Raw genomic sequence first — 21,769 nt, forward strand, 5'->3', positions numbered from 1 at the left:
ACAGTGTATAACTAAGTCCTGAGAATCCAAAATATTCTGAGACAGACTGAGTCCCTCAGAACAGCCGGACACAAACGCACTTAAAAATAGGGATGTGCACCGGCCTCTTTTGGTGTCTCGTGTTTTGTGTTTTGGATTCGGATTTGCTTGAGGTTTTGGGTTCGGATTTGTTTCGAAAAAAACATAAAAAGTGTTAAAATCAAGTTTTTTGGTTTATTTTCACTCCTACGCTATTATTAAACTCAATAACATTCAATAACAATCATTTCCACTAATTCCCAGTCTATTCTGCAGAATCAGTGAACTTTGTAATATTGCAGTACCAATGGACTTATACTGCAGGATTGTTTTTGGATATTTTTTTTTTTTTTTTTATAATTATTTTTTTTTAAATTTTTCGTGCACAGCACGAGATATAGCAGGACAGAGGACCACCTAACACAACCTCCCTCTACCCTGATCAATGCCCGAGTGAAGATGGCGGCGGCTAGCGGGGAATTTATAGGATCCGAGTATCGCGAGATCCGACAGCGGGATTATGACTCAGAGCCTCGATTTCAGTTTTGCAATTGGCGGGCATACCCGGATCTGTCTCGGATCCGGCTCGGATCGGCAACGTTCGGGTGGGCTCGGATTTCAGATATCCGAGCCCGCTCATCTCTACTTGAAAGCAGTTCAAAAGTCAGTGCGATCTATTACCACTCCAATTGGATTGAGTGGAGCTGCCCAACTGATGGTCAGGATGCCAGCCAGAATAGATGTGGAGAAGCTGGACACCAGCGAGATGTACCACCAGACCAGTGGCGGATCCAGGGGGGGGGGGGGGGGGAACGTTCGGGGCGATTGCCCCCCCTAGCAGAGGCTAGCTGCCGACAGCTGCACACTGTGCAGGTCCGTTCGGTAGTGACAGTGTGCTGCCCGGCTGCTCTGATTGTGTTTTAAACACAATCAGAGCAGCGGGGCAGCACACTGCCACTGCCGAGCGGACCTGCACATACTGTGCAGCCGCCGGCAGCCTTAGAAATCAGAAAGGGGGTGTGGCCTAAATTGCCCCCCCCCCCCCCCCTTCCCCTAAAATCGCCCCGGGTATATCAATAGTCTAGATCCGCCCCTGCACCAGACGTTGGCAAACAATGCGTTATAGAAATGTTAATGGTACCACTGTCGCGACTTTCTCTGGACACCGCCACCTAAGCCAGGAATGGAGCGCTAAGTAATTGGCAGCCAGGTAGGTAACAGGAACACGACCAGTCAGACAAAGCCAGGAATCAGAACCAGAACTGTAGCCAGGGATCAGGACCAGAACTGTAGTCAGTTGTGGTCTGTAGGTGTGCTACTTACATTCAGCTGCAGTGTAGTTAGCACACCTACATTGCAGCTGAAACTAATTGAAAGCATCAGAAACAAAATCCTAACACAGTAGATGCACAAGCATATGTACAATAAAAGGTCACATCTGAATGCATACAAAAAAATATAAAATACACAAACAGCTCTAAACAATATAATCATTAATAAAAATATGGTTGGTTTTAAAAGATATTTTGTATATATTTTTTTTATATTAAATACATACATTAAAGTGTGCTTAATGTGTACTGTGCATACAATGCATTTTTATGGTCTATCACAGTTGCATACACATATTCTGTGCTAGCTAGTGGCACGCATACATATATTTTTTCAGAAAAAGACTACCATAATCAGGCCCATAATGTTGCAATATTTCCTCTAAAAAATATAACGGTACTCCCCTACCAAAGTAAAAATAACAATATAATACTAATAAATGTGCACAACATTAGATAGAACGTCTCGCTTTTTTAGTTAGACATTTAAAAACAATTTTGGAAGGATAAATGGGCCAGATAACATTCATACATGTGTTCTACAGGAATTAAACTCAGTGCTAGGTCAGTCACTCCCACAGAAAAAGATAGGGATAGTTTCTCCCTACATATGGATTTAGACGTTGTAAAGTAGAGCAGGAAAAATGGAGATCACCATCATCATTTATGGAGATAAATAAAGTTACTCGCCTAGGTCGTGGTAACAATTACTGCATGCTTCTTACACATAAAATGAGATACAGTTGGAGGACAACTGAGATGGTAATAGGTTTAGAAATACTAATAGACTCATCTGCAGCTGGAAAGCCCAATACATTTGTGGAACGCATAAATTATATATACATGTGATGCAGATATAGTTTTACAATTGTATAAGTCACTTGTCAGATCACATCTCTATCATCAGCTATAGCAGGCCTGTCCAACCTGCGGCCCTCCAGATGTTGTGAAACTACAAGTCCCAGCATGCCCTTCCAGCTATCAACAGGTTGTCTACTGGCAAAGCATGCTGGGACTTGTAGTTTCACAACACCTGGAGGGCCGCAGGTTGGACAGGCCTGAGCTATAGTTTTGTGCACCTGTCTATGAGAATGACATAGGAAACTTTGAGAGAGTTCAAAGATTGGCAACTTTACTAATCAAGGAAATGGATGGATTAGATTACACAGAAGGAATAGACAAATTGGGCCTGTTTACAGTGGGAGGGAAAAGACGTATTAGATGTAACCTATATAGTAAGGCTAGGTACACACTGGAGTGTTTTCGTCCAATAATCGTGCAAATCAGTCAACATACGAGGTCGGGGTAGTGTGTATAGTGACACGATGGTCGAAAGTCATTCCACAGTGTCGATTGTCGGTTCATTTGGTTCGTCGTACTGTTTAACATTTTCCGACCAATCGCCTAACGGTCATGTAGTGTGTATACACTCATGCTCACGATCTCCATAGAGTTTACAGAGTCGGGCTCTTTTCAGCCGATGCTAGCAATGAATTTCCCGGTGAATAAATGTAGAGAGTGCTGTAGAAGGAATAATTAATTTGTTAATTCTGAGACAGAATGTTTTGTTTCAGAGTCACAAAAGCTAACGAAATTCGTTAGAACATGTGGATAGCTATAACAAGGCGGTTTTAATCAGTGTGACAATATGACAATAATGAATGAATGAATATTGTGCTGTCATTCTCTGGACTAGAGGACCAGATAAAGAGAACAGATCTGAAGGTAAATCGTATCAGTGTGTACGTATGAATCGTCAGACTGATCGGACTTTCAGTCATAGGATTTATCTAATGCATATTTTATACCCTCAAGTGTACAGGTGACAAAGGCCTATCCACTTTGTCTGGAAGAAAGATCTGACTCTGTCAGTCTCTACATTGGTTCAATATATTCTGGTTAAATGAATAAAGTGTTAGAGGAGACCTGACAGTCGTGAGACTAAGTCAGTAGCATAATATCATTATAAGTGTCATAGTGGAAGTATGTATATGGGAAAAAAAATTGATTAGTTTCTCGTCACTGATTTGCCGTTTCCTCAGAGGCAAGTCAGTGCCGAGAAACGCGTCAGGCGGAGTTCACCTATCTATTGGAGACCTGGAGACTTGGAGACGTGGCAGAAAAACTAATCAATTTTTTTTCCCATACCCCGGGGTTGGATTAAGTTCATTCTGCTTGTTGACCACACATTGCTCTCTGCGCTTTATTTGAAACGGATGCCGACACGGCTTAATCTGTAGGCGGAGGACACTGAACCTGATGGGATCACTCACTACTCTCTACGATCCATTTCAATGGACGCTAACACGATTAAAACCGCGGCTGCAGGACACTGAGCCCGACATGCAGCGTGCTACACCTTTTTACTTGCTTGGACTTGATCGTTATCATATGATATTCTGAGGAGATTTATTGTGTAGAGGTGCATATCAATACCAGTCTGGAAATCAATTTAACGAGACTGACATTTAAACGGAAGCCCTTTGCGATTTCCCTGAATTCACATCCCAATCGATGCTCTAATTGGAGACCATCTAAGCACGTTTTTACTAATTGGAATTACCTGTTTATCGTTACTGTTCACTGTATGTTGTTAATTGGATAGTAGATGCTCTTTGATGAGATCTGTAACCATCTGCATAGTGATAATTATTATAACAGTAACACCCCAGTAGCCAATCTCCATGATATTCATGACACCTATCAGTCTCTGAAAGCTCTCTGAACCAGGTTATATGTTTCTGTGTGACACAATCTATAAATCCTAAGTGTTACTGTTCTAGTGATATATACATACTTCCACTATGACACTTATAATGATATTATGCTACTGACTTAGTCTCACGACTGTCAGGTCTCCTCTAACACTTTATTCATTTAACCAGAATATATTGAAGTAATTGTTTACCTTTTTTATCATTGATACACATGTATTTGTAATAAATTTTATATCGATTTGAGTCTTGCGCTATCTTACCTTATTATATTAGTCTCTATACCTTTGACGGGTCCAGATCCCGTTTAGACAGCTGCATCTTGATCGATCAATATAGGGTAACCAGCGCCCCATTTATCTGTATTTGTTTTGATACTCTACATTGGTTGCCTGTATTTCAACAAATCTAATATAAAATTCTTCTAATATACAAGGCCGTCAACAAAATTGCACCGACATACATTTCCTCACTTGTCTCAAAATATCTCCCAACTCGACACCTCCGTTCTCCACAAGATCTGCGTCTCTCTTCCACTCTCATCACTTCCTTCCATTCTCGGTTACAGGACTTTTTTCGGGCTCCATCCACTTTGTGGAATTCCCTCCACACAGTAAGACTTTCCTCTAGTCTTCAAACCTTCAAGCGTTCTCTCAAAACCCAGCTCTTCAGATAAGCTTATGATATTGCTCAACCACCATCTTAATCTCCCTAGGTTACCATATTACCACCATCTACACAGCTAACACAAGACAGCAACCCTGGACTTTAAGGGCACATTTGAAGGCACGGAGACTAGTCCATAGTCTAATTGGACGTGGGAGTGTGTTCTAGAGGTTGGGAGCAGGGTGGGAGAAGTTCTAAAGGCCACGAGTGGGAAGAGGCAATCAGTGAGGAAATTAGGCGGTGCTCATTAACAGAGTGAAGCGAGTGGGAGTGAGTGTGTGGAAATGAGGTTGGATATGTAGGGGGGAGAGGAGTGGTCGAGGGCTTTGTAGGTGAGAGAAGATTGAATTGAATTCCGAAGCAGACCGGAAGTCAGTATAGCGACTGGTAGAGAGAGGTGGCAGTGGGCTGAGCGAGGACATTGAGTTGGGCAGCAACACTGAAAACAGTTGGAAGTGGAGGGAGATGGGAGAAAGGAAGGCCAGTGAGGAGTAGGTTACAGTAATTAATGCAAGAGATAACAAGTAAGTGGTTGAAAGTTTTAGTTGCATTGAGGGTGAGACAGGGCTTGATTCTGGATGTGTTATGAAGGTGGTAGCAGCAGAATTGGAACAGGGACTGAATGTGTGGGGTGATGGAGAGGGAGTAGAGACAGCTGACCTGAAGGACAGTGATGAGGATGGTATTGTCAACGGAAGGGAGGTGAGAGGAACTTTGAGGAGGGAAAAAACATTGATTTCTGACTTTGACATGTTCAGCTTAAGAAAGAACTGGGATCTCCAAGAAGAGATGGCTGATAAACAAATGAAGACGCGAAAGAGGAGTGAAGGGGAGACATTGAGAGAGGAGAAATAAATTTGGGTATCATCACCATAAAGGTGATATTGGAAAAGAGCTGATGATATCACAGAGGGAAAAAGCATAGAGAGAGAAGAACAGGGGGCCAAGAATGGACTCTTGGGGGACACCGACAGGCAGGGATAGACATAGAGAAGGAGCTGTTGGTGAGGTAGGAGGTGAACGATGCAAAGACGGTGTTGCGGATACCGATGTAAGATGAGACAGTGGTTGTTTTGAATGCCACAGAGAGGTCTAAGGATGAGTAGGCAGAAATAACCCTTCGTTTTGGGAGTCAGGAGGTCATTAGTGACCTTGGTGAGAGTAGTTTCTGTGGAATGGAATTTAAAAAGACTTGACCTCCCCCCTTTCCCCCAAAAGTGCTTCAAGTCCCAGCACTTATTGTGGAAATTTCGAAAGGACAAACAGTGTGGGACCAGTACTAGGCTATGACAGGCTGGGTTGGTCAATCTATAACAAGGAAGCCTGCAGAGTGTGGTGGACACTTGCATTCCACCCTTCTTGTTTTATCAAATGCGTATAAATTCCACCATTTCAGAACTAAATAAAGTTGCTTTCCCAAGGAGGTTTACATACATTATAGCACATATTTGACAATGGGCCTCATATACTAAATACCAAACAGCCCGAGACACAGTACAATCTTTGCTGATGTGTACGTTGATTTGCACAGGTAAGTCTAGTTTTCCACCAAAGCATATGCACTTGCAACTCAAGATGACTTTTGTGGAGGAGCAGAAGTTTGTACCTCCAGGTATCTTCAAGCTAGTTTAAGTGGAGCGGGGTGCCAATCATCCCCCCACTCGTATATCACTGAATTAAATGTTCCATTAAGAACACTCCTTGAGAGCAGAGTGTATATTTGCTACTTGACACCAACACCATTGTTGCATGGCTAGAGGAGACAGATTAAATAAATGCTTGTGTGCTTAAATTTATCAGAAATGGGCATCAATTAATACTAACTCTGCTTGCAATTATCGTATATTGATGTGACTATACAAAAACAAAATATGCAGTTTTTCTTCCAGAAGAAAAAATTATGTGTGTGGCATTCTTTAGGCAGTATTTCTGTCTATCAGATATCTACAGATAACCAGTGGGAGAATCTGTGCTAAACTACACTTGTAATGAACATAATTATCAAAACACCTACAGTAAATTGCCACAGCAATTCCGTAGCCATTTGTCAAAGGAGGAATGCATATTCTTATTCCTGTTTTCCAGTTGATCAGATGACATATATTGCTTTATTAGTTTCTCTGCTGTCTCATGATTGAAATATAGCATGAATAAATGTCATTTTCGCATATCTCTTTTTCTAATAATATTTATTCATAACTCTCTCCACACCCCACACACACAAAAGTGGAGTTTGAGCAGGGTGGTGATGGTGAGAAGAGGTTTTGTTGCTAAAATGCCTATACCTTTTTAATACGACCTTGAGAGAAATACATTGACTTAGTTAGGTATAGCTAGCTCTTATCTGCACAGTACGGTGGCCGTAGATATTGGCTTGTCAGCAACTCCATCTATACCTGCTTCAATCTGTTCTAGTTGCTGCAGCAAGACCGAACTTAATCTCTCGCTGCTCCACATCTACAAGACCACTCTGCATCGGTGTTGTAGATGTGGAGCATCTCTACATCAGCTCCATATATCCTCCATAATCCAATCTTTCCTAGTTCTGTCAACTCCACCTTAGAAATATTGCCAGAATTACCCTTTACTTACCCAAGATGCCTTCAAAACTCTTATACTCTCTCCCATTGTCTCCCACCCTGACTACTGCAATCTTCTCCTACCTGGCATTCCTGTCACATCTATTCCTGTTTAAATTAATCTTAAATGCCACAGAAAGATTGATCTTCTCTTGCAGCTCCACTTTGTAAATCCCTACACTGTCTGCCCCATGTCCTTCAAAATCCAACGCAAATTACGCACCCTTAACTACAAAGCCCACTACAATACTACCCCCTCATGCATCTCAAAATACTTGCACCCTCTTACATCTATCTCTGACCTGCTCCTCACTTCTGGTAACCACCTCACTCCGGCCTATAAGACCTCTCCCTGCCCAACCCACTTATGGAATGCCCTAAAACACACAATCAGATTTCAAGGGCCTGATTCATTAAGACACACTAAAAAATGTTTGGTGCATTTTGTTTAAAACGCATATAAATCTGTCATACACACGTATTAATATATGAACGGATCTGAAAAAACATCTGTTGTTGAATACGCAACTATGTAAGTTCTGCTTATCCGCCACTTGCTGTACTGACACAGGCACAATACACTGCAGGATATGTAAAATAGAGATGTGGAATATAAAATACCAGCATAACGCACAGTGAAATACATTTAAGTGGAAGTTATTAATGTCTACTGCACATAAAATGCATTTTTACAGTTGCTCCTGATTATAAACACATGTTATAGCATGCGTGACCATCGTCACTATCACTCGGCACTTACACCTGACCTGTAGCTGGTGCAAGTGATACGACAGAAAAATACGTACCTTAGATATGCCCAAAGCTTAAATCAGATACTGTGTGCGCTCCAGCTTGACATGCCCTTACATTGACTATGTGCACACGCCCATTCACCTCTCTGTTCCACCCATGAAATCATAGGCTGCCGTAAGTGTATGATTTTACGCAAAATACAGCACATATCAGTATTCGCGTTCTTTAACGAACTAGACCCCAAATCTTTAAACACTCTCTGAAAACCTATCTTATTAGAGCTCATCCTACTCCCACCTATAATACTCACACTGGTACACCATCAACTCGGTTCTCTTCTCTCAGCTCTGTCTGTTTTCTATTAAATCTCATGCTCTCTCTTGAGCAGGAAGCTCCCTGCCCATTGTTTTCATGTTTGCATTTATTTTGTCTACCCTGTTTGTCCCTATTTTCCCTACTGTCCGATGCTGTGGAACTCTGAGGCACCTTATAAATTAACAATCAGCAATAATAATCCTGGCCTTCCATTCTGGTAGCTGGCAAGACAATGTCAATAATATATTCATACAGCATGTGAGAGGGAACACCCACAGAAACGTTGGAGCCTTAATTAGCAAATTGGCTTAGTTTAATGCATGGAAAATTCACCACGGATGTTCAGCAATATTCCCATTTTTTATATCTTATCAAACATTACCCAGGATAGATGTTACTAATTGATTATACATTGACCTGTAAAACCATCCATAATATTAATGATGAGAGAGTAGAAAGATTACATTAACTTTTATCTAGGTTAGTGAATATACAGTATATTTATTATTTAAAGATAAAAAAAAAAAATTCAGGTGCAGAATTTCTTAAATATATATTAACTATTTAGGACTTTAAAAACAAAAACATTTTATATAAGTTTAACACAAATTAATAGTTTATTTTTTTTGGTACTTTTCAATTATGCAGACGCCACTGTAGCTCACTAACAACACACCACAACTTCTACTTGAACCGCTGTTTTCAAATCTTCTGCTGCCTGGCTGATTTATTCACTGACTTGAGCTTGGCAGTGGGAGATGTGAAAACAGTGGTCTAAGTGAAAAAAGCAGTGTGGCACTGGCGAGTTATAGTGGTGCCCATATGATCATCAAGTACTGTTCTTATTTATACACGATTCCTAAAATTTAAACAGTATGGGCATCTCCCAACATTTGTCCCTCCGACAAGGGGACAGGGACGTGGCCACGGCACTTGTCTTGTTCAGTGGGAAGGAGAGATTCTGCCCAGCAGAGCAGTGAACTGGTGCCGTGCGGACAGCCATGATAGGGTGGGGAGGACAGAACGGGTCAGCCCAGTGCTTCAAATGCCAGTATTTAACTCATTCTTTTGTAGTGCAAATCAAACACAAGCCCTTTCACTGGCCAAAAAGTCAGTTTTTCCAGCAAAAGGGCTTTTCATCTTTTGATAAGGATAGCACGGTAGCACAGTGGTTAGCATTGCTACCTTACAGGACTAAGATCAGGGGGTTCAATTCCAACCAGCAGTGGCGCACGCAGGGGTGGGGGGGGGGGGGGGGTTGAGTCTCCAGAAACCCCCCCCCCCCCCCCCCCCCTACGCTAACTAAGTGGCCACTTTAGCTGCACTGTCCTATACAGCAGCTGCGGCGCTGTCAAAGAAGCGTCCGCGGCAGTGCTGTAGTGTATACAGCACCGCCGCGGCCGCTTCTTAGACAGCGCCGCGGCTGCTGTATAGGACAGTGCTGAAGAAACGGAGCGGGGGGGGGGGTGTGTTTTTTTTTTTTTTGGACCGGCAATCCTCCGTTCGCCCCTGACCAGGGCTCTCTATGTACGGGTGTTGCATCTTCTCAATGTTTGTTTTGGTTTCCTCTGGGTATGTTGATTTAACCCCACACTAAGGACTAGTAGGCCAACTGACTTCTGATGACATTTACCCTACACATCCACAGTATCTGTGTGTGAGGGATTGTATTTACCTAAAACCACCTTTTAAGGATGCTGCTCATATGCCAGTGCTGTGTGATTAAATCTGCCAGCTAGCCCCTGCTCTACAATGTGCATATGGGAACTGAACTTCTAGCTAGGGGCATAGAGCAAGATGTGTCCAGTGTACTATACAACGATAATGTTACTTGAGGCTTGTCAATGATGACGTTTTGTGTAAAATCGTAATTTCGGAACTTGGGATTTTTAGAAACATGCTTTAGAGATGGTTTTGAAAATTTAGCCATTATAAGTTATAGCCCATACTTGCCTACTTTTTAGTCTTCCCTTCCGGAAGATCCAAAGATCAAGTGCAGGAGACGTAAATGCGCTATTTGTGTCATTATTGCCCAGCCCCAGATGCACAATAATGCAATTCGCATCCTTGTGCAGCGATGCGCTGCACCAAGGCCCTGCACACTTCAGGAGAGAGCAGGGCGGGCTACTCTGTTGGCAAGAGTAGGCAACTTATGTTATAGAAAGAGATAGCAATTCCCTAACGTGTTACAGCCCTATTTCTAGCTTGAAAAGAGGTGGGGCTGTATCTGGATGACCAGAAAGGCACCCACGATTTTCCAAAATGAGTCGACCCAAAAAAAAAAAAAAAAAAAAAAAGATAAATTTATAAATGTTAGGCTTTCTGGGAACCCTGGCATAATAAAATAAATACAACTTCACAGGCTGCATTTTGTTTTATACTTATGTGCTTATTAAAAGTATGAAAAAAAATAAAACACACACTTGCTTCTTTTCAATAGGTTTATTGAAAGGTACACATCTTACCTTCATTGAACAGTGGCACTTCCTCTTAACATTGGTAGAATATGTTGGCCTATCCAGAAGCAGCTAAACCAGTAATGGGCAATCTGCTATCGCTATAGTGTCTAGCATTTGATTATTTGAGTCTATCTCTGCGCTAAACATGTAACAATTTCCCGTAAGGTTTAATACGCTGCAATAGAGGCACTTTACACAGCGTCTCCGCGTTATATCAGACTACTTAAAACACATGCCTTTCTGCAATATCTCTAGCGTGCAACTAAATGCAAGTTTTGTCTAGGTCTTGAAATGGCAACTTTTTTGTAGAAGATATAGAAAGGCATGTATTGAAGTGTGTGTGTGATTATATATATATATATATATTTTAATGGAGACTTTACTAGTGTTGCTGTGCCTTTAAACAGATACATGTTAATAAGTAACCACTGCACATTTACTTAGCTTTCCTTACCTCCGTTTCAGTTATTCACTAGTGAAATTGATTTGACCTTTGCAGATTTGTCAGGGAGACTGGTCATTAAATGACAGTAGTTAAAAGGCCTGTAACACTGCTTGGCTTTTATCACCCTCATGGCACTGAAAGGGTGTAGGCTCTTCAACAATTAGAAATCTTTACAGCATTTCAGTTTATATGGGAAAGGTGATGATACACAGAACTTATACCCAATCATTAGGCATTGTTTATTAGGCTGTGTTTCAACAACTATGCAGTCAGCACAAGATAACGGGCTGAAGATTTTAGAATGCATATTTAATAGAAAGGCTATGACCTCAGTGGCCACGTACAAACCAGAATGTAAAAAAAAAACAAAAAAAAACAAAGCCTTAGTTAGGAGTTGACCAATGCAGTCTTTCATGACCGATTTGCCTTAAACCCATAAGCACTTTACACCAACATTTGTGTATCGCTAGGCACTGAAACCCAACTGCAACTTTGCAAAAAGCATCAATTTGTTATCTCCTCAATACCAATACGAGTATACAGACATACTTCAATATTACATCTTGTGGTACCACAACATCTTAAAATGTTGACAAGTGCATTTTTTTTTTTTAATAAATTACATAGATCTCACATTTACATTTAAATCAGAGTCAACATTTTGTACTCCAACTGCTGAACTACAAACGTAACAATTAGTCAGGATATTACTTAGAGAATCAGATTTATAGTCCAGCAACAGCTAGATTTAAATAGTAAACAGTGTTTTTAGTGTATTTAACCGAAATTGCATTTGCTTCCTTAACGAAACCTAAATAGGTTATGTTTAACACTGGTTTAATGCATCAGCCCTCTCCGTAATTAAGTGTGAAGAGTGTAGTATACAGCAAGCACTTACTGTAACTCTACATGACAAAACGCATTACTCGGGTTTCCAAATTTGAAGACACAAAATAGTTTGAAATCATAAGTTCTAACACCGGCAACATTGCCAATACTGCAGCTTGGTTTAAGTAATTGTAACAAAAAGCAAACACATTAGTAGTGCTTACTGACCTGAATCAATGCATTTATCACATGTTTTGTATTGACTGCAAGAGCACCTTATTGGTGCCCTTACCTTAGGTACCACTGAACACAATAGCCATAGCAACTAAAGAATCTGCAATTGTTGGTTATCACTTATTCCTTGAAATACATTGATAGCCCTTTAGCATAAAATTGCTTTTCCCCTAAAATTGACCTTGTGGCTTGGAGTGAACATGCAGCAGTCATGGTTGGATAGGACAGGCGTAGGTAATCTCAATCAGCATTACATTTCACAGTTATTTTTTCAGAAGCTATGCACATTATGAAGTGCTTCCAGTGAAGAAATAAAGATAAAGTTTCTTGTGCATATTTCTCTGTATGTACTTTGTTTCCCTAATTTTTTTGTTCTTTGTTAAACCTTCAGAGAACGTCAAAGCTAGCTGCCATGTGATCTTTAGGCTTCACAGTTCAGTTGTGCATTTCAAACAAGTGCGCCATTGTCCATATAAATTAAAGTCACAGTTTTATGTCCTCTTCTCCTTTATACCCTGCGCAAAGAAAGATTATACAACATTGTCAGAAACATACTAAAATAAACACACGTGAAATACATATTCATATTAAAGTTATAAGACAGCAAGCGTGTTCTACTAGTTAGGTTTCCAGACTACCAACATTTGAGAGAGAGTAAATACTAGGGGACGGTGTTCTGCATGTGCATACATGCAATGTCAGGAGTAGAGGTCGGTGCTAGTCTAAGTAACTTGAGAGCAAGTTGTATAAGAGGTGCTTTAATTTCTTGGAGCACATCTGTTTCTATCATAAGGTGAGGGAGATAAGCTTGTCTCAGGCAGCACAGACAGTTGTCACTTAGGGGTAAATGTATGATACTCCGGTTTCTTCAACTCCCGCGAGATGACAGCTAAAATTTAAAGCGGCGCTGCCTTGTAAAGGCAAGTTTCCCTTTACAAGGCAGCGCCGCTTTAAATTTTAGCTGTCATCTCGCGGGAGTTGAAGAAACCGGAGTATCATACATTTACCCCTAAGTGTTCTGCTCCCTTTCATACATTCTTGGGAACCCCTCAGAGGGCATTAGTGGCTGGAATGCCCCTGAAAGAGGCATTAAATAGCTTTTTTCATATGTGTCAAATATAAATATACTCCCATGAATTGTGATTAATTGTAAGTATTGCTCACACACAGTTAAGGCAGCGATTTTATGGGCCAAAATAGTCATGAGAATACATCCCTTTATACCAGAGTTATGTCAGATTCCTTTTGAGTTTATTGTAATAATGATTCTCAATGCTTCTGTTCATTAATCTGAACCAGTAGCATAGTCATCCAGTCTAAATCATAACAAGGGGGTGTTGAGCAGAGTGCAACACCAAGTTGGGCACACATCTAAGATCAGGCAACGCAATCTATAGATACACTCCTGAAGCTTGTTAAAAATATAGTCAATCTCAGTTTCATGCTCACATATGTACAAGTGAGATAGTTTACATGGACTGTTCTTCAATGTCTGGTGAGTTTTGCCTTAACCATTTCTGTCAATTAGTCAACTGAGGAATGCTTTTAAAGTATAGTGTCATGATGACCATGTGTGGCCTGTTTTTAGTACATTAAAAACAAGCACTAAACAAAAAAAACAAACATACTGGTGAGTGTAGAAAGAGAGGAGTTAAGGCTGTAGTTTATATTACAGTAGGTAGGATTGTAGGGGACTAGTGTACCCAATTTTAAGACCAATACATTTTACAATAATTTATTTTAAAGATACCATACAACACAGCTGAGGGGTAATCTAACCTTCAATAGTTTTTAGGAGCCAGATTCTGGAATTGTGGGAAGATGTGCTATCCTGTAGTAACTGTGCTTCAGCTGCCTTGCTGTGCGACCCGATACGATCCATTTAAGTTTTTGAACATTTGGTTTTGAACATTTGCTTGAAGAATATTCTGCAAGGCACTTTGATACTAGCTCTTTCCAGCATACCAGGTCTCTAGAGCCCATCTGGGAAAATACAAATAAAAGTAAAGTGTTACAACAAGTTAATCAAAGCCTTAATTACATTTTAAACTAATCAAAGCTTCAGGTATATAATTTATAAAGCGTTTATGTGATTTCAGTTTCCAGATTTGGTTTATCTGGGTGGAATAAATTATGCCAATATGTCTCACCGATCACATATACCTATATATAGAAATTTCATTATTATTCATACAATGCAATCATCATTTTGAGTAACATTATGGCCATCAAGGTACTGAAATATCAGTACAAAACAGTTGCAAAAATTTTTTATTTATTTACACAAAAAATAAATCCAGCTAACATTCCTATCAGGGGTTACACATTTATATAAAGTTATTTTATTTTAGTAGGGGTGGAGAGACCAGTCTTACCAATTTAGCTGGAGTGTATCTCATACTCCCGGGAAAGTGTGGCAATCTTCCGGATCTGCCCACTTCCTAGTGAAGTGGGCAGATTTTAGGTCCAAAATGCCACGATTCACCGGGAATCGCGGCATTTGGCTGCACCCCCGCTGTAAAATGACGCGTTTTGAGTCATTACGTCACGGGGCGGGGCCAAAATGACGCGTGTAGATTATAAGTTAAGGCTATATCAAAAACTAATAGGACAATCTAAAGCAGGCCTGGCCAACAGCTCTCCAGGTGTTGTGATACTACAATCCCCAGCATGCTTTTCCAGTAAACTGCCAGGATATGTTGGGACTTGTAATACCTGGAGACCCACAGGTTGGCCAGGCCTGATCTAAAGGTAAAGCAAAATGTATAGGATGTCACATACATTACTTCCTAGATTATACCAATTTGTGGCTAAGAATTGGGGAAACATTAAAGCAATATTGTTACCTTGGAATGTATTTGTAGACATTCTACTGCCTCTGTCAATTCAAACAGCTTCTGTTCCTGTATCTCAACAGCCAAAATAGACAATGCTAACACAGAGGGCTAAGGGAAAGAGAAAACATTTGTATATTAACACCTTATATTAAAGTGCACATCCCTTTGTAAAACAGCTGTTCCATATGTATCATTTACTATTACTCTTTTAAGATAGATGCATTTTCCATGTTAAATCTTAATCCACTACTATTTTACTTCTCTTCAATGACTTACCTTTGCTTTAGAAAATCCAATCTTACAGTGACAGGCTTTAAGATGTGTTTCAAGCCTCTCCAATGTAAACAGCTTTTGCCTACAAGTTAAAAAGAAATATATATATATATTTTATCACATAATGTACATTGTAAATGAAAACTATTGCTAACATGCACGTTAACCCTGTCAGAAAGAGCACTTTATTACATTTTAAAGCTGCACGACCACCTAGTAAAATATTTTCTATATGTGCCCTTTAACCCCTAGCCAAAGTCATGGGGGCTACTGTGTGTGGGACTGTTTCTCAGCCCCGAATAAGAGCGAGGGGTTGGTTGAGTAAGCATAAGGACCAATCAGAAGCCGCAATTAACATATTGCAGTTTGTGATTGACTGGGAGGACCAAACCTCACACCCACGCTTAAACATGGGAAGCTTTATTGATTACAATACAGAAATTAGTGCTGCAGGGGGTGTCCCATCTCTAGCAGCCCTGCTGTGTGCAAGAATCAGATAGGAGGAAGGAGCAGCTGCTGGAAAACCTTGTATGAACCGAGTCTGCCAATATTCACAGCTGTCTCCAGAAACTTGAAGCACTCCTCCATTCAGGGGTCAGCTCTCATTATTTAGCAGTGTATCAGATGCCAGCAGCAGCTCCTGCCTCCACCAGAAACAGTGCAGCTGGGATGTTTTGAGTGAGCAGAATCTTTGTGTCAACACTAAAATAAGCGTCAATAAGTAACTTGTTGCAGATTTACAATTAGGAAGCTCATTTGCAGAACATGAATTCATAGGTTAATAGGGCATAGCAAAAATAAATAAATAATATCAATATTTATATGCAGTAGGCATCCAAACCAAGTATCATAATCCAAACACTTTACCTTTCACTAGTTAAGTTCTCATATATAAGGGAATGGTAAAGATGTAAGAGGTGTAACGCAGTCGTAGCTTTTACTTTCCAGCCCAACTTCTCCAAAACTATCTTCTCCATCCGCATCATGTCAAACACAGTGAACTTGTATTGGCTTATTCTAATGATATCAGTCGCCAAGGGAACATTTCTTTCTTCTTCTGTGGCTTTTACTGCTAAGTAGAAACAGGTCAGGCCCACGCAGCCTAGATGTTTTGGCTGTACCTGGAAGTGCGGAGTAAAAAGAAATGTAAATATATATAACAAGTACCACAGTCTGTATGACAATCTGTAAATACATTATATTTTTTTTTTTTAAACACAAACTGCTTACTTTCATTTTGCCTAAAAAACGGTCCAACATGTTCACAGATAATGAGAATGTCTCTGTACTGAAACCAAAAAACTGAGTTAAGCTAAGCAAATCTTTCACTTCAAAGTCACGAAGTCTGGCAGTCATCCGGAGGCCATTGTCGTGAGCAGTTTCAATCAGCCGCAAACCACAAGCTTTTGGCTGGCATTTCAGCTCCTGCTCCAAGAGTGAGTTCAGCTGGTAAAGAAGGTCCTGAGCTTCTGATGTTACAAGTGTGTCAATCATCTGAAATGCAAGCAGAATTGAAATTAGACTCTGCAACGTTCTATACTACTCTAGAGCATTATATCTTAATACATTATCCAAGGAATTGAACACTCTGAATGTGCATGATGATAATATAATGGCTAGCGATGCAAAACCATTCTTATAGCAAGCCAATTAAATGGACGAGAAATTGAGGATTTCTATATGTAGCGTGCGCTCATGATCTGAGAACTACAATTCCCAGCATGCTTTACAAGCCAGGTAATCAGTCAGCTCAGCTGTACAGTATCAAAAGATAGCAATGGTCATAAATCAGAGATATAACACAACTGAGGTGAATCTGTAGGTGTGCAAGTCAGTGACATCTTGCCAACAAATCAAACTGGCTTATATTTCAGCAACATCTACAGAGCCAATGCACATAGCTTGAACAGTGTCAACTTAGGTAAGCAGTTGGATACAAAGTGTATCTGAAACATATGATATGATGTTTGGAGGGTCAACATTAGCTACTTATTTTTTAATTTCAACAAAATTTCCACCAGATTTCTTGTCTGCACAGCATTAGTCCTTATACACTGCGTGTTTTAGGTGTTCGCAGTACTGAGTTTTAAGGCCTGGGGCGCAGAGCCAATTAAGGCATCAGTGGTGCGCCAATTAGTCCCTTCGGTGATTGGTCAACACAGTCTCACTCGTATAGAGAAAGCGATCGAAGATTAATAAATTCTAGTTTTCTGGTTAACACCCCATTTGAAAGTGCCCCAGTGTGATGAACCGATGATGCCTTCAACGTGTCCCTGTCTATGAGGCCTCAAAATGCATTTCAGAAGTATTGACATTTTCAGCTACTGCTGTGCTACACCACTACGACACATGGCTGGAGCATATAAAAGGAAACAGTCTGTTTCTGTGATAAACTGCACCAGTGTCTTACAAAACCTATACCTTAACATGTTTGTTCATAGGAAGAGACTTAATTCAAGGTCAAAGTCACAAAACACCTATTCATAAGAAATAAGTTGAACTTTAGCTTCACCTTACATACTGAATGACTGTTTTATTAAGTCTTAATTATGTCCAACAATTGAATGCTTACCTGTCAACATAAATGACTATAGTTTGACACAATATTTGTGTTATCTTATTAATGGAGAGCTGTGGTGAGGAAAAATAAATTAACTATTATGTAACTATTTATGTAACACAGTAATGAGTCCTTGTGAGTATAACCAACTGAGTTGATTAATATGCAGAAAGTTAGTGAATAATACGTTAAGGCCTCATACCCACCTGTGTTAAGCTGGGTACACACTACAGAAATTTCCACCAACTTTTTATGCCGAGCGATTTTACATGCGACCGATCGCTCGGTCCATGGACTGCATACACACTAGCCTTGTTTAGGACGATAAAGGGAAGAGCGGGCGTCCCTTTAGCGACTTTTAACAGCCATGTTGTCGTGAGCAAGGATTTAAATTTCGTATACACTGCAGCGACATTTGCGGGAAATGTACGATATACCAAAGACATTAGCATAAAGGGGCAGAGCCTTCACTATAGTTAACTCCCAAAACAGTATAAAAACAGAAGGCTACACTGTCCCTTCATTCATTCCCATTTGTAAACCTACAATGGCTACAGAAGAACAAGAACATGCAACTGCACTTCTCCTGCTTGCTGTGGCAAGAAGACTGCTGGTACGGAACCAAAGAGAAAGGAGAAAGAATAGACCTTGTTGGAGCAAAGATTGGTTCAAGAGGAGAAACGCGTTCTCTCATATGCCCCTGCTACGGGACAACAACCCAGATGATTTCAAGATAGATGAAAAAGAGTAATAACCCACGTGCTTTATACACGTGTAACGGTCTGCAGCCAGACAGGTGCAATACACATCTATACAAAACACAAGCCTGTGATGTGCGGATTCCGCACCACGTGGGACTGGGATTGACATCAAAAATTAACATACACACCTCCCAGGTCGAGGAAGTATCGGAGGATTGTCGTGGATCAGTCAGAAGTTTATACACACTACACAGCGGAAACGAAATTGGAACGAAAATATTTAACGGTACGACCAACAAAATGAGGCGACAATCATCCATTTGGGCAGACTTTCGACCATCGTGTCACTGCACACACTGACCCGACTTTTGAACGAACGGTCGTATGTTGGCTGTTTGAGCAGATTATTGGACGAAAACAGTGTAGTGTGTACCCAGCTTTACTGTCAAGGTGTTTTACCAGTGTTTTAATGCTAGCATGCATGGAAACAGGTCTGATAATAGAAACCCGTCAATTCTAATGTCACCATACTTCGTATTGTTCAAGTGCTTTGTGTATTTTCAAGACACATTTTGTTCTATCCGTCTCAACTTCCAAACACTAGACAAACATTTGCATTCAATGTGTTGCCACTAGCTCGTTTCATTGCAAGAAAACAAAGAAATGCTTAAGGGTTTTAAATTGAAATGAGTTCTAAACGTACACAATATTATACTATGGTGCCACCATATTGCACAACAATTTACATAGAATAATTTAATCATTCACAGTAACTACTACACCAATAGCCTGCTAATATCTCCCAAGTGTGTGGCAGGATTAGTGTAAATAAGAGTTACACATAACACCATAAAGATCAGTACTTTATTTCTATGCTGATGTCAAGTCTAAAGCCCACTGTGCAAACAGCCTTTTTCATTTCATGTTACAGGTTCATTGGGCATAAACTCCAAACATGGGATAGCAGGGTCTATTGAAAGGCAGCAACCCATGAAGAGATGGCAGCTGCTGACACTGACACCCCAGGCTGCAGACTATCCCTCCCCTCCTCCATATCTGACAGTGATCCAGCACTCAGAGAACACATCCTGGCTGTTACCATTGTACAGCTGCTGTAGCCACGCCCCCAAACCGGCCATATTATACAAGTCCCGCCCCAGACAGATCTGCTGAAGGGTGACGTCAGTGTAACCCCGCCCCGTAACCAGACCGTCACGCCCCTTCTCTATGTAGACAGAGGACTAGCCAGGACATGTCCCTCCATAGCAGATACACTATGCACACAGGCCTGGCTGCAGCGGACTCAGCCACTGACATACACTGATATGAAGCCTCCTTTCAAACCCAATGTATTCGCTTTAGTTCTCCATTAACCCTGCACTGACTCATGGATTACAATTCCCTTTGTGCTGTAACTGTCAACCTGACACCAGAGATCTATCGGGGAGAACAAGCAGACAAACCCTACAAGTGTATATATGTGTTTATTCCGCGATAGAACAGATATGTTAGACGTTATGGCAGCTAGACAATTAACAGATCAGTGAATATACCTAGCAATTCATGATCGACTGAAGTTGATATCTAGCCCCAAGAGCATACAATCTAAAGTATTACAGTTTAATGAGGAACAGCCATAGAATGTATGTGTATCAGTAAATGTCAAAAGTTAAACTTAGATCTTAATACAAATAAGAATATAGTATAAAGAAAAGAACAAAAAAAAATATAATCAGAACTGTGATTACCCCCAGTGTGATATAGTTACCCCTCTGACTTACCTTCTATAGGGTGCGGGAGGTCGGTCTCTTAAGAAGTTGCTTTATTACCTTGTCTTGCTTAAAGTTACTTGTTCTCTTCTAGTTTAGTGTATCCTATAAGAATACTGTCTGCATAAGAACAGAACGATACTGAATGGTGAATTTCTCTTCCCCCACCCCAAGAAGCGATACCCCCTCTAGTACTTCCTTACTCAGCTGACTGCAGAACATTCCGGAGAGCGGCTTATATAGCCAGGCAGGGAGCCAGACCCTCCCCAGTCTATTGGTCCGCAGTACAGCTCAGTCATTCTCCCCTTTCATTGACGTTTATTGTCACCGCACGCCACCTGCTGGTGTTGTTGTACAACTGCGAGAAACTTGTGTACTTTTGTACACTATTTGTACGGTTTCACCGTGTATGCTTCAAATTACATATGATCAATGACAGATTTTCTGGCTTTGTAGTTATATTACTCTAGCACACATGCTCTTCAACTGTTGTGGAACTACAAGTCTCAGCTCTGTAATTAGCTGAGGGGTAAGAGCAGGGCTGCCAAGAGGAATTCAGGGCCCCGGTACAACAAATTTGTGGGGCCCCCCCTTATAGTTGAGCATGCAAAAAAATTTTGCGCCGCCTCACGGCGGCGCAAATTTTTTCAAAGTTGTAGTTAGGCATTTGGGGGCGTGGCTAACATCAAAATCACTAGGCACTCAATTCGCCGGAGCGTCACATATGTCCAAGCACTCCTGACTTTCAGGACATCTACCACCACAGTGTAGTATACAAAGAATGCAGTGTGTACACAAACAGTTCAGTCTTGGCCTGCACCTAACATTGGGCACAACACTCACCAAAAATTGGTATTGTCCCTACTAGAATCACAACATTTCACACACTCTGCTGCTCTCTCCTACCTGTTCTTCTCACTTTCTCCACCTGTGGCTGCTGCTTTCTTTAGTTGTGGCTTGTCTGGATCCTGGAATGTTGAAGGACCTATTTGGAAAAAAAAATGGCTACACTTAGAAAATTACAGCCAGCCCCGGCGTTAAATCAATAGCACCCACAATTAATAATTAGGCATTCCTCCAGCCCCAACATTAAAATAATAGTATTCACATTTAATAAATAAACCTATTCCCTTCCTGCAAACAGCAATACCTATTTCCCGCAACCATCACTGCCATTAAATAACTCATAGTCACATTTAATAAATAGACCTCATTCTCCCCAAACTCATCCCCACATTCAATAGCCCCCAAACCACCCCATCTTAAATTAAGTCCCCACTATTAAAT

General features: G+C 40.7%; 1 protein-coding gene across 1 annotated transcript; it reads right to left on the bottom strand.

The window, feature by feature from the left end:
• Positions 1–10,803: 10,803 nt before the first annotated feature.
• CCNG1 (cyclin G1) lies at positions 10,804–20,702 on the bottom strand. Its single transcript, XM_075209868.1, has 7 exons — positions 20,495–20,702; positions 16,683–16,946; positions 16,320–16,573; positions 15,456–15,534; positions 15,189–15,287; positions 14,122–14,325; positions 10,804–12,857 (listed from the first exon to the last, which is right to left on the bottom strand). The coding sequence occupies exons 2-6, from the start codon at positions 16,944–16,946 to the stop codon at positions 14,134–14,136; spliced, it is 888 nt and encodes a 295-aa protein (XP_075065969.1). The 5' UTR covers positions 20,495–20,702; the 3' UTR covers positions 10,804–12,857; positions 14,122–14,133.
• Between the last annotated feature and the right edge of the window lie 1,067 nt (positions 20,703–21,769).

Source organism: Mixophyes fleayi, chromosome 4 (assembly GCF_038048845.1).
Source record: "Mixophyes fleayi isolate aMixFle1 chromosome 4, aMixFle1.hap1, whole genome shotgun sequence".
NCBI lineage: Eukaryota > Metazoa > Chordata > Amphibia > Anura > Limnodynastidae > Mixophyes > Mixophyes fleayi.

Coding starts and splice junctions, on each gene's coding strand:
- CCNG1 (XM_075209868.1), bottom strand. CDS start 16,946: ATGATTGACACACTTGTAACATCAGAAGCTCAGGACCTTCTTTACCAG. Junction 16,574..16,682: donor GTTTTTTAGGCAAAATGAAA/GTAAGCAGTTTG, acceptor CCGCACTTCCAG/GTACAGCCAAAACATCTAGG. Junction 14,326..15,188: donor GTCTACAAATACATTCCAAG/GTAACAATATTG, acceptor GTATTTTCCCAG/ATGGGCTCTAGAGACCTGGT.